The 10,978-nt window shown below is 36.4% G+C and overlaps 1 protein-coding gene across 2 annotated transcripts; it reads left to right on the forward strand.

The window, feature by feature from the left end:
* Positions 1–1,449: 1,449 nt before the first annotated feature.
* LOC111919707 (uncharacterized) lies at positions 1,450–4,774 on the forward strand. 2 transcript variants are annotated; one of them, XM_023915290.3, is made up of 8 exons: positions 1,848–1,949; positions 2,349–2,386; positions 2,484–3,075; positions 3,168–3,447; positions 3,526–3,633; positions 3,718–3,996; positions 4,113–4,256; positions 4,353–4,774. In XM_023915290.3, exons 3-8 carry the CDS (start codon positions 2,504–2,506, stop codon positions 4,515–4,517), a joined length of 1,548 nt encoding a protein of 515 aa, XP_023771058.1. In that variant the 5' UTR covers positions 1,848–1,949; positions 2,349–2,386; positions 2,484–2,503; the 3' UTR covers positions 4,518–4,774. The 2 variants fall into 2 exon arrangements, with proteins under 2 accessions (XP_023771057.1, XP_023771058.1); XM_023915289.3 differs by having other exon boundaries at positions 1,450–1,949; positions 2,349–3,075.
* Positions 4,775–10,978: the final 6,204 nt, after the last annotated feature.

Consider the following 10,978-nt stretch of genomic DNA (forward strand, 5'->3'; position numbering starts at 1 on the left):
TTAAACAAGAAAAGGAAAGAAACCAAAAAGTAAAAGGAGAAAATTAATTTAAAAAAGTGGGCACACAAGGCAAAAAGAGGAAATGTAGGGGGTGAAAAGGACAGGATGCCAAATGAAGACATTTTGGACACCATAATGACCGGAGGTTGGTTGTACCCTTGTCATTATTATTCACCCTCTCATGAAAGGTAGGTTGCACCACTTACAAAAATTAAGATTTTGAAAACTATTCTTAAGAAAATATATAAATTACAATATGGCTTGCATAAACTTTAGAGTTAATTACTGTTCTTGAGTATAAGCTCGTTTCAGTTTTTTTTTGAAAGAATATTAAGCTCTTTTCAGTTGTGAAACTTTAGTTTGAAATAATTATTTTGTAATTTCGGTTATTATTTGAAGTTTTATAACATTTTAGGTTTATATTCCAAATAATATGATTAGTTGAATCTTATTATTTTGGTCTTAAAATTATCTTAAATTGTCAAACCAATGTTTGGAGAGACCGGCCAAACCTTTGTGGTTTCCTTTAAATACTTGAAAACTATGATAAGTACCCATTTGATGTTGATTTATAGAAAAAGAAATTGCATGTTTGTTAAACATTTGTTGTATTCTATGTGTTTTTAACAAATATACTTTACATAATTGTATTATTGATTTGAAAGCGGTCAAAATCAAACATATTTTTAAAGCAGATTAAATAAATATGATTGCTTTTATTTTTAACAACTATTCTTTTGAAAATAGTAGTTGTAGTCGATGTGATTCTTTTATTTAGAAGTAATAATTTATGCACATAATAAAATATAGTATGTTTTATTGACTTGTACTACAAAGATATTATACTTATATGAACATAAATCAATTTTTTAGTTAGAAAAATCATATTAAAAAGATATTTATTTTATGTAAAAACTCTTCAATGATTTGATGGGCATAATTAATTTTTGGGATTATAACTAAAATGATAAGATTTATTAAGACTAGAGCAATTTCATTAATTTCGTAAACAAAAATATTTTTTAATTTATAAACGATTATTATTACAAAAACGTTTAGTATGATAAAAAGAGTTTTGTAAAATAATAAAATTTCATAAGATGATAACTAAGATTTCAGTTTAATTTCGTATAAAAAAAGGTTTTACAGTAATAATTAACTATTTATAAAAATATAACTTTGGTGAAGATATAATTTAGCAAAAAGATGAACTTCATTTAAAAAATATTAACCGTCTTAAAAAAAATATTTTCCAAAATAAATGGTTATTATATAAATTATAATCATAAAATAATAATTTAGAAAATACTGTTATTTACCCATTTTAATGATTCTCTTCAACTTTTTTCTTATTATTTACAAATTTCTTCATGGTTAAAAAAGGATAAAAAACAAAAAAAAAAAGACTTATTCCCACTATCACTGTAAAAAACACACGACACCTTTCTCTGGTGAGTCCCTTTTCTTACTTTTCAAAGTTGTTGCAAGATTTCTTTCCCGTTTACCTTCCAATCTATCTCTCTTTCATCACTGTGAGACTCCGAATCATGAAAAATTCGATTCCACGATCGATTTTTACTTTTCACCACTTCCTTAATCTCTTCTTTAATTCCGCTCCCTCCGCTCCTTTTTTCAAATCCCCTCTCTCTCATCCGCCATGGAACAACAACTCTCTGACATTGAACAAGTGCTCGAGTTTTTACGAAAAAATGGGCTCTCAGACTCCGAATCTGCACTCATGGATGATATCCTCGAGAAATCCCATCTGGCTTCTTTCGATTTCCAAAGATTCCTCTTTCCTCTAGTTCCACCCACTATTCCATCGGTTAAAATTCCTGCTGCTCGCCTTCCTCCCTCTCCGCCACGGCAGATGATGGAGGAGGTTGAAGGTTCTTCAGATGACGAGTTTGTCAGCTTGGGTTCTTCTACTACCGATTTGTACTCCTCAGGTGACTCCTCATTTTGCCGATTGTTTGAATTGTTTAGTAATATCAGGGTTTGCTTTTCTCGGAATGAAGATCAACTGTTTATGTGTTGATCGGCGCTAAAAGATGTTTCTCTCAATAAAATTAGACTTAGTTCACTGAACTCAATGTTTTTAGTTTGGATTTGGGACCACAATTTGTCTTGTTTTTTTTGTTGTCTTCAATTTAAATTCATTGTTTTCTCCCCTCGATGCCAATGTGATTGAGATCAATTGCGTCTTTAGTTACTTCCCTGAATCCCTCCACAATCGTCAAAGTCTAGACTCTAGAATGCATCTTTAGTCATCCATTTCCATTGAACTGACGAACAAGCTTAAGAGATCGATGGTTATTGACTATTTTGGTTGATAATGGTTTGTGCAGAATTCACAAATCCATATGGAATAAGAACCACAAGAGGGGTTAGTTCTCATGCTTCATCAGATACATTATCCCAATTTGATACAGCTCGTGATTACCATGATTTTGACTTGCAAAATGACCTAAACTGGTATACAGAGAGAGATGAAGACTATTCTATGCCGCCTTTGTTTGACAATTCGGATCCCTTCAGTGGTCCAACTGAGGACAAATTTGTAACAACTTCAGAAAAAGAGAATGGTCAACCTTTTCTTGATCCTATATTCGACCCTTTTGAACAAACAAACTATCTGGATAAACCCTGGCCTTTGACTTCCATTGGGTATGTCAAAGATGGCGTTAAAGTCACTGATTATTATGATTTACATGGAAAGTATATTGAGCAGGACCTAAATGGTGCAACTGTATATAACTCAAATAAAGGAATTAGCTTTAAAGATTTTCAAGAAACTGACACGGGTTGTAAATCAGATGTATGTAGTTGGTGTCTCAAAGAAAATAAAAGAACTTGCGATTGTTATCTTCTTGGGGTTTCTAATAATACCCATGAACCACAAAATCAGGTGGGTCAAAAAGATGTTGACTTTAATGTGAAAAGTGATTCAGAGGGTAAAAAAGATCATGACTTTAAAAAAGGTGATGTGGATGCCACCAATGATGATCTTTTGATGCATGGAAATGAAGATGAATATGAAGTATTTGATTTAAGAATTATACACAGGAAAAACCGGTTAGTGACTAATATTAATGGTTATTGGGGTGAGTCTCTTTTAAGTTTATGTTTGGAAATAAGTAAATAATTTCCTTTTTTGGCTTATGTAGGACGGGTTTTGAAGAAAATAAGGATTTACCTATTGTTATAAACAGTGTGATTGGCTACAGATATTGTGTTACTGAGTATCTTGGTTCAGCTGCATTTAGCAAAGTTGTTCAGGCACATGATCTTCAAACTGGAATTGATGTTTGTTTGAAGATTATAAAGAATGATAAAGATTTCTTTGACCAAAGTTTAGATGAAATCAAGCTTTTGAAATTTGTAAACAAGTATGATCCGGGGGATGAACGCCACATTTTACGCCTTTATGATTATTTCTATTTTCAGGTGAGAATATGAAAGTATCTGACACAACAAACTTTCAGCTTTATTAACTTTTTTATTATGTTGTTGGAAATTTTACAGGAGCATCTTATAATTGTATGTGAGCTTTTACGTGCTAACTTATATGAATATCAAAAATACAACAAAGAATGTGGTGGGGAGCCTTACTTTACATTGAACAGATTACAGGTTCGATAAGTTGGTACTTTTGTATGTATAAATATAATTATATACTATTTCGCAAAAAGTGTTGACTTTTGAAAGTCAAAATAGATTATCACAAGGCAATGTTTGGAAGCATTGGAGTATTTGCATGAATTGGGCATCATTCATTGTGATTTGAAGCCTGAAAATATTCTTATTAAAAGTTATAGTAGATGTGAGATCAAGGTCATTGATCTTGGAAGCAGTTGCTTTCAAAACGATAATTTGTCACTATACGTGCAATCTAGATCATATAGGGCTCCTGAGGTCATTATCGGAAATTCATATGACCAAAAGATTGACATTTGGTCTCTTGGGTGCATCTTAGCTGAGCTATCTTCTGGTGATGTAAGTTATTAACTTATTTTATCATCATTTGTTTTTTTGTTAAATACATAATATAAAAGTTTTGACTTTGAAAGTCAGAGGACATGTAGTAATTAACTTGTTTGTGTCAACTCCAGGTTTTATTTCCAAATGATGCGCTTGTGATTTTACTTGCACGTGTGATTGGAATGCTTGGTCCGATTGATATTGAGATGTTGGAAAATGGGCAAGAAACGGATAAGTATTTCACAAAAAATTTTGATCTTTATCAAATAAACGAGGTTTGTTTTGTCTGCTGCATAATCTTTTTTAAAAAAAGTCATTCCTTGTAGTTCATAATGTTGTTTCTATAATTGTATGTTTGTCTGCAATCACAGGAAACGAATGAAATGGAATACATAATCCCACAAGAAACATCACTTGAAGACCACCTTCAAGTTTCTGATGAACTATTTCTTGATTTTGTGAGGAGTTTGCTTGAGATTAATCCCCAAAAAAGACCAACGGCTAGTGAAGCCTTACAACATCCATGGCTTCATTAACCAGACAAATGTATATGAATCTTGATTTTGTGAGGAATTTTCTTGATTCTATTTGTTTGTTTATCTATTTGTAATATGGTATGGGTTTCTTTTCTCATACAAAAGTTGCCCTGTTTTGGAGAGGGGGTGTTTGTAGGCTGAGGTGCACATATATATTGAGACTCGAGAGACCATTTTGTTTTGCTTCTCTTTGTCCACACATCATGTAAATTCCTTACAATCACATATATATACACATGGTGAAGTTTTAATACGCATATATACAAGTTTCTTTTATTTAATCTTTGCGAGATAGAATGAAAATTGACTAATATTGAACTTTTAAGTATTTGAAAACTGATGGTTTCTTTTGTTGAGTTGTGCTCAACCTAATATATACCCAGAGTACCCGTGCAATTGGAGCTTGTGCAATTGGAGCTTGTGCAATTGAGGGATTTAATTTCACACAAGAGGTTCATGGTTCAAACACAAACACCAAAAATATTGCTAGTCAATGTTTCACGATTGGCTTCCCATGTGAGCCGCTCAAATGATACAGTTTACCATTTTTTATATATAGGAAAAGTATGTGAGCCATTCAAATGGTACAGTTTACCATTTTTATATATAGGAAAAGTATAAACGTAGACTATGATTAGAATAAAGTATGAGAACATACAAATCAATGTAGGTCTATACCGTGGGGCCTCCACTCCCACACCCCATGAGATAAATATTCACTGTGTGTAACTATGAGCCTAACGACCATCAACCTACTCCAAATATTTATCATATAGAAAAATGATGTCGGGTTTGTTTGGGGTCTTTAATTCTCAAGTTACATTTAATAGAACCAAAATTGCAAACCTATACAAAATATATACCATGTGGACAAAACCACCAACTTGCTCTTTATTTTAGACAAAATTTTAGAATTATTCAAAAAGTGGCAGATTGAGGATAACTTTCAAAAATGATTCAAATGCAGACATGCATTTTAAAAAAAGTGCAACTTTGGTTCTTTTTTAATGTTTCGTTAGTAAAAATTGGTTAAGTATGTGAAATGACCAATTTACCCATTATAAAACCCTACACACCCTCACCCTCACTCTTCTCTTCTCTCTCTCTCTCTCTCTCTCTCTCTCTCTCTTATGAACTGTGTTGCTACCTTTCCAGCGACATAACCCATCAACGATGACAATTCGACCCTACCGCCTTGAAAGTGTATGTTCAAGTTTGCAACACCATCACGTGCCTTTTGTTTATTTTACCGCACTACATAAATGCTCTTAGTTAGCATGTTCATTGTAGTAAAAAGTTGTCATGGAATTTAGCTTTATGGAGTCATGGTAGGTAGTCTAGTAAATTATGGAGTTTGTTTCCCATTTATTCTCATTTGTAAGCCTATTAAAAGTTATGCTTGCTTTTTGAATATGTAACACCAATAAAGCATTCTTCTATGTATATTGTTCCCTTCTTCCATTATTATCTTTATGCAGCTTTGTACTTAGTTAAGTATTACATTCTCATTTCTTGAAGGGTACTAAGTCACATTGAGTGTAATCTCAAAGTCAACAATATGGTATTAGATACATATGGATGATCTTTAAGCGTTGGTGGAATTAGGAAACTCAACAATCAAAACTACAACTATTGTTGACGTGTGTGTGACGTCTTACATGCAAGGCCAAGATTTGTTGGAGTTTGTGTATAGAACTGAAGTCAAGCAACCAGAAACCGAAGACAACAATGAGGTTCTACAGAAATGGAGAATTAAGGTGGGAAAAGCAATGTTTGTTTTGAAGACGACGGTTGAAGAATATGTGCTCGAGCATACACAGGATGTGCAGACACCGAAAAAAGCTTGGGATACACTCACTGGGTTATTCTCAAAGAAGAACGACCAAAACTCCAGTTTTTAGAGAATGAGTTGTTATTAGTGGCACAACGGGACACGACGATCACACAATACTTTCACAAAGTGAAGATGATATCTTGAGAAATTTATGAGTTGGACCCAGATTCTCTTATCGGTGATACTAGGATGAATTGGATTAGCATCAGTGGTTTAAAGCCGAAATTTAGGAGCTTTGTAGCTGCCCTATAAGGATGGCAAACGTAGCCATTCCTTATTGAGTTCGAAAATTTGTTACCTAGACAGGAAGCACTAGCCAAGCAAATGGGAGGAGTCTTTTTAAAGAAAAAATGAGGCTCTCTATTCAAACAACGGTAAAGGAAAATTCAAGAAAATTTTCCAAGCTGGGTCCAAGAAGAATGATGACAAAGTGAATAATCAAGAAGAGGAAAGAAGTTACCATAAAGATGAAAGTTCAAAAAATCGCTATAATTGCGTAAAATGTTCTTTAATCTGCTTCAACTACAAGGAAAAAAGACATATAGCAAGGAATTTCCTGTCAGCAAAGGTTGTAGAATGTAATGCTTGTAACTGGCTAGACGTTTAAAGTATAATAATAATTATTATATATTTGATTGAATAATTAAAATCCTTGGATATGGTAATTGTTCTTCGTACGCGTTACGAGCTAATAAATTGTAACACCCAGTTTTAAAAGTACTTGGTTGTGGCTTCGGAGGCCAAGGGTATAGGCATAATGTGAAGATTCGGTCTTTTATGGGTCTCGAGTCTTATTCGGAAGGTTTTAGGTTTGGGGGTGTAGCTAGGAGCGTAGGGCTTCCCGCCACCTTTTCGTGGATATAAAGTTCGTCAGAAACGGACTTAGAATGAAGGAGTTATAGCACTTTGAAGTTATTGGAAATATCGGTCCCTAATGGAGAAAAGTGGCAAGAAGGTACCATAAATGCAAGGTGGCCAGAGCGGAAGTATGCCCAACGTAAGTTGGGGGTACGCCCAACGTAGAGGAGTAAGTGGACGCGAATGTGGGAGGAGTACGCCCAGCATACGAGAAGTACGCCAAGCATACGCTTAAAGTTCCTAAACCCTAATTTTGGAGCTAAGCACTATATAAAGAACGTAATGCCCTAGATATCAGCCTCCCTCTCATTCTTAGATAGACACCATGAAACCCTAATCCTTCTTTGAGTGTTTTAGGAGCTTAGGAGGCCATTAGAGAGCATTTTGGTGTTGTGAATCCATTTTCCAAGCAAGTGAAGAGCAAAGCAAGGTGGTGGTTCAAATGAGAAACTGTAGATCCGAGATTGTTGCTTCATTTCAGATCATCTTGAGGTATAAAGCCTTGAACTTTCCTCAAGTATGCTTAGATCTAGTGTAGTGATGTTTTGGACCTTTTTGGTCCCAAGAATGGATCTTTATGGTTCAAATCCGATTCCTAGGCTTAGAGTTGCCACTCTCAATGCCAAATGAGTCCTTAAGGCAGAAAGTTGCCATCTTGGGTGCCTTATTGGGTTCATGCATGAGTTAAGATCACTTTTATGAAAATAGAATACCATTTTTGGAGTTTAGGCTTATTAGGGTCATGTAAAGTTACCAAGTCAGTGACTTTATGGATTAAGACGATGAAGAGGATTTGGATTTGGAATAGAGTATTAAGTGATTAATGGGAAAAGTGACTTAACAGAGAATTACGTTGGGCGTACATGCATTTACGCGTAGCGTACACACCATGCAACTTGTACGCCTATCGTACAGAGGAGTACGCCCTGCGTACTCAACAGAAGTGGGATGTGCATGTTTTGGGCCTCATGTTGGGCCATACAGTGGACTTTGGTTCTTTGGGCCTTAGTGGGCCATCAAAAGTTAGATAATTTGGGCCAAGAATATGTTTGGGCTTAGGGTAAGGCCCATTAGAGGGATTTGGCTCAATTTAGCAAACCGGGCCATTAGTAGGCCACTAGTGGGCTTGGGATGTCTACCTAGTATTGGGCCTTTCATATTATGGTTTTTGGGCTTGAGTTTTGGACCAATTTAGATAAGGGATAAAATGGTCATTTTACCCTAAGGAGGATTGTTGGTTTGGACTAATTATTATTTGGGTAATGGTAGCTCGGGGAGTCGAGAGATCAACAGTTTAGGGATCTGCCACCTAGTAGCGAGAGGTTTATTCGCAGGATTTTACAATCAGCTTGTGAGGTGAGTTTTCTCTAGTATGAACAGGTCTAAGGCACTAATGTCGGCCCGTTTATGTATGTTAGTGTATACCAAATTTAGATCCAATGTCGGGGTTAGCCCAATGTAGTTTATATGCTTCCGGATTACGGTCCAATGTCAGGTGGTACCCGAGGAAGGAATACATGTTTAGTTATACTTTTTGTCTTTGTGATACTTGTATGTGCCTGGTAGGGAGGCGAGTGTGGGCGGGGGCACGTATCTCATCACTAGCTGAGTGTGGATGGGGTTCCATATCTCATTATTAGCAGAGTAGGGTGGGGCCTTGAGACTAGGAGTTATAGTGTTGTGTTTGTTTGTTATGTACTAGCATGATTATGATTGTATGTTCGTATGTGTATAGCAGGCGGGGCCCAAAGACAGGCGGGGCCTAGTAGAAACAGATCTGTATACTGAGCTGGGCTCGATGCCAGGTGGGGCCTGATGCCGGATTTGAGCAGGCTAGGCCCAATGTATGTGGTTATGTGATTATGTGCATGGTATGTGGTAGTTTAGGGAGAGTCACTAAGCTTCATGCTTACGGTTTTCAGTTTTGGTTTCACGTACTTCTAGTAGCATAAGAAGAGATCGGGATGACTGCATTGCACACACCATGATGATTTAGCATGGGATGTTTACTCTGATGTTTTGATATGATACTCTGATAATGTATTGAAATACTTTGACTTATATTTTTATGAAATGTTTTGATAACTGTGGTTTATTAAATCGTTTAAAACAAAATTTTTGGACCATATTTTTGGGATGTTTCAAGTTGGTATCAGAGCCTTGGTTTAAGGGATTTGGGCATACTCTCGGGTGTGTCGGAACTCAAACTGAGGACTTGGTATGAAAATTTTCAGAGGAAAATCATTTTTATAAAAGAACTTTGAGAAAAAGAAAAGAATTTTGAAAAGAGAAAAGGACTTTGAAAAAGAGAAAATGGTGTGGTGCATGCAATCAGTCGGGCTCAAGTAAGTACTCCCAAATTACCCATACAAGTTTATGTTATGATATGTTTATGAGAACTGCATGCTAGATTAGGGCTAAGGATCTAGGAGGGATGCCTTATGTTCCTGTTATATGTGTATCAGCTTTATGAATTGAATGCTAGTACAGATTAGTCAGTGATATGATGGCATGATTAGGGTATGCTTTATTATGTTTACTCTATGCTCGAATGTTGCTTGCTTTGTGCTTTTAGGAGTTCTAGTTATCTTTTAATAACTACTAAACGAATATGTTAAGTTACATATTGCATTGACTAAATAATTTCAAAAGGTTAGGTCTAGCTCTATTTCGCAGCTCTTGTCTGAGTCCAACCGTTGTAGGGTAGGATCTCTCATTCAAAGAATTATCTAGTCTTAGTGATATGTAATGGTATTCGCGAGCTAGTTAGGGGGAGATATGAGGGACTTCTTATGCAGTTGATGTCGGAGAATGAGATGGTGATTACCTTAGGACAAGCCTAGGATAGGATTTGTATTGGGAGCAGTAGTAGTGAGAAGGGACTTGGTGGAGTCAAGGCAGTCCTTGAGGAAAGTACGGATAGATGTGGAAGGTAGTATGGGCTCATACTACTGAAAGAAGAGGATCCGTACTCGAATCAAGAAAGGCTGAGATGAAACCGGGAACCTTGTAGTGTGTGTGTGTGTGATCCCTCGATAGTGATGAGTATTCTGATGGTTGTTATGATATCTTGCAGCATGGTGACATTACGTGGCGGACCAGTATGCAGTTAAGGTGCTGGTGAGGGATCAGGCTCGGGCTCTGGAGTCGGGCATCTGGATGAGTAAATGAGAGAGTTTCTTTCAACTGAGATTATGCATAGTATTTTAGACCAGGCTCCTGTGATCTTTGGTACGGTCAAGGAAGGCATTATGGAGATTTTGGACGAGAGATTGGGTGCGATCTGCACTGAGATGGCGGCCATGATGGGGGCATGCACAGTGACGTTTAGGGAGTTCAGAGCCTGTGGAGCTCCAGACTATCATGGGGCTAAGGACCCCAGTGCTAGCAGTCGGTGGTTGGCAGATGTCGCCAACGCCTTCCATTCTAGCCGGTGTCCCGAGGGGGACAAGGTTCGACTCGCCTCCTGTCTTCTGAAGGACAGAGCGCGTGATTGGTGGGAAGGGGTTGGACATGCTATTGGGGATGATGTCGCGTTGGATGCGATGACATGGGGTGACTTCTTGGCCAGGTTCAAGGCCGAGCTTTGTGACATCCCCAAAATCTCGGCCAGAAAAGACCGATTTCATTTATGCTTTTTAAACATTTTCAGAGTAAATCCGTTTGATTTTAAAAGAGATGCGGAATTTGTTCCCAAAAACAAAACATGATAAAATAGATATTTATCAAAACATTTCATATAGAAATATGATTTCATTTCATAATCAAA

This window comes from Lactuca sativa, chromosome 8, assembly GCF_002870075.4.
Source record: "Lactuca sativa cultivar Salinas chromosome 8, Lsat_Salinas_v11, whole genome shotgun sequence".
NCBI classification, from domain to species: Eukaryota; Viridiplantae; Streptophyta; class Magnoliopsida; order Asterales; family Asteraceae; genus Lactuca; species Lactuca sativa.

Coding starts and splice junctions, on each gene's coding strand:
- LOC111919707 (XM_023915289.3), top strand. CDS start 1,658: ATGGAACAACAACTCTCTGACATTGAACAAGTGCTCGAGTTTTTACGA. Junction 3,634..3,717: donor TTACATTGAACAGATTACAG/GTTCGATAAGTT, acceptor AAGTCAAAATAG/ATTATCACAAGGCAATGTTT. Junction 3,997..4,112: donor CTGAGCTATCTTCTGGTGAT/GTAAGTTATTAA, acceptor TGTCAACTCCAG/GTTTTATTTCCAAATGATGC.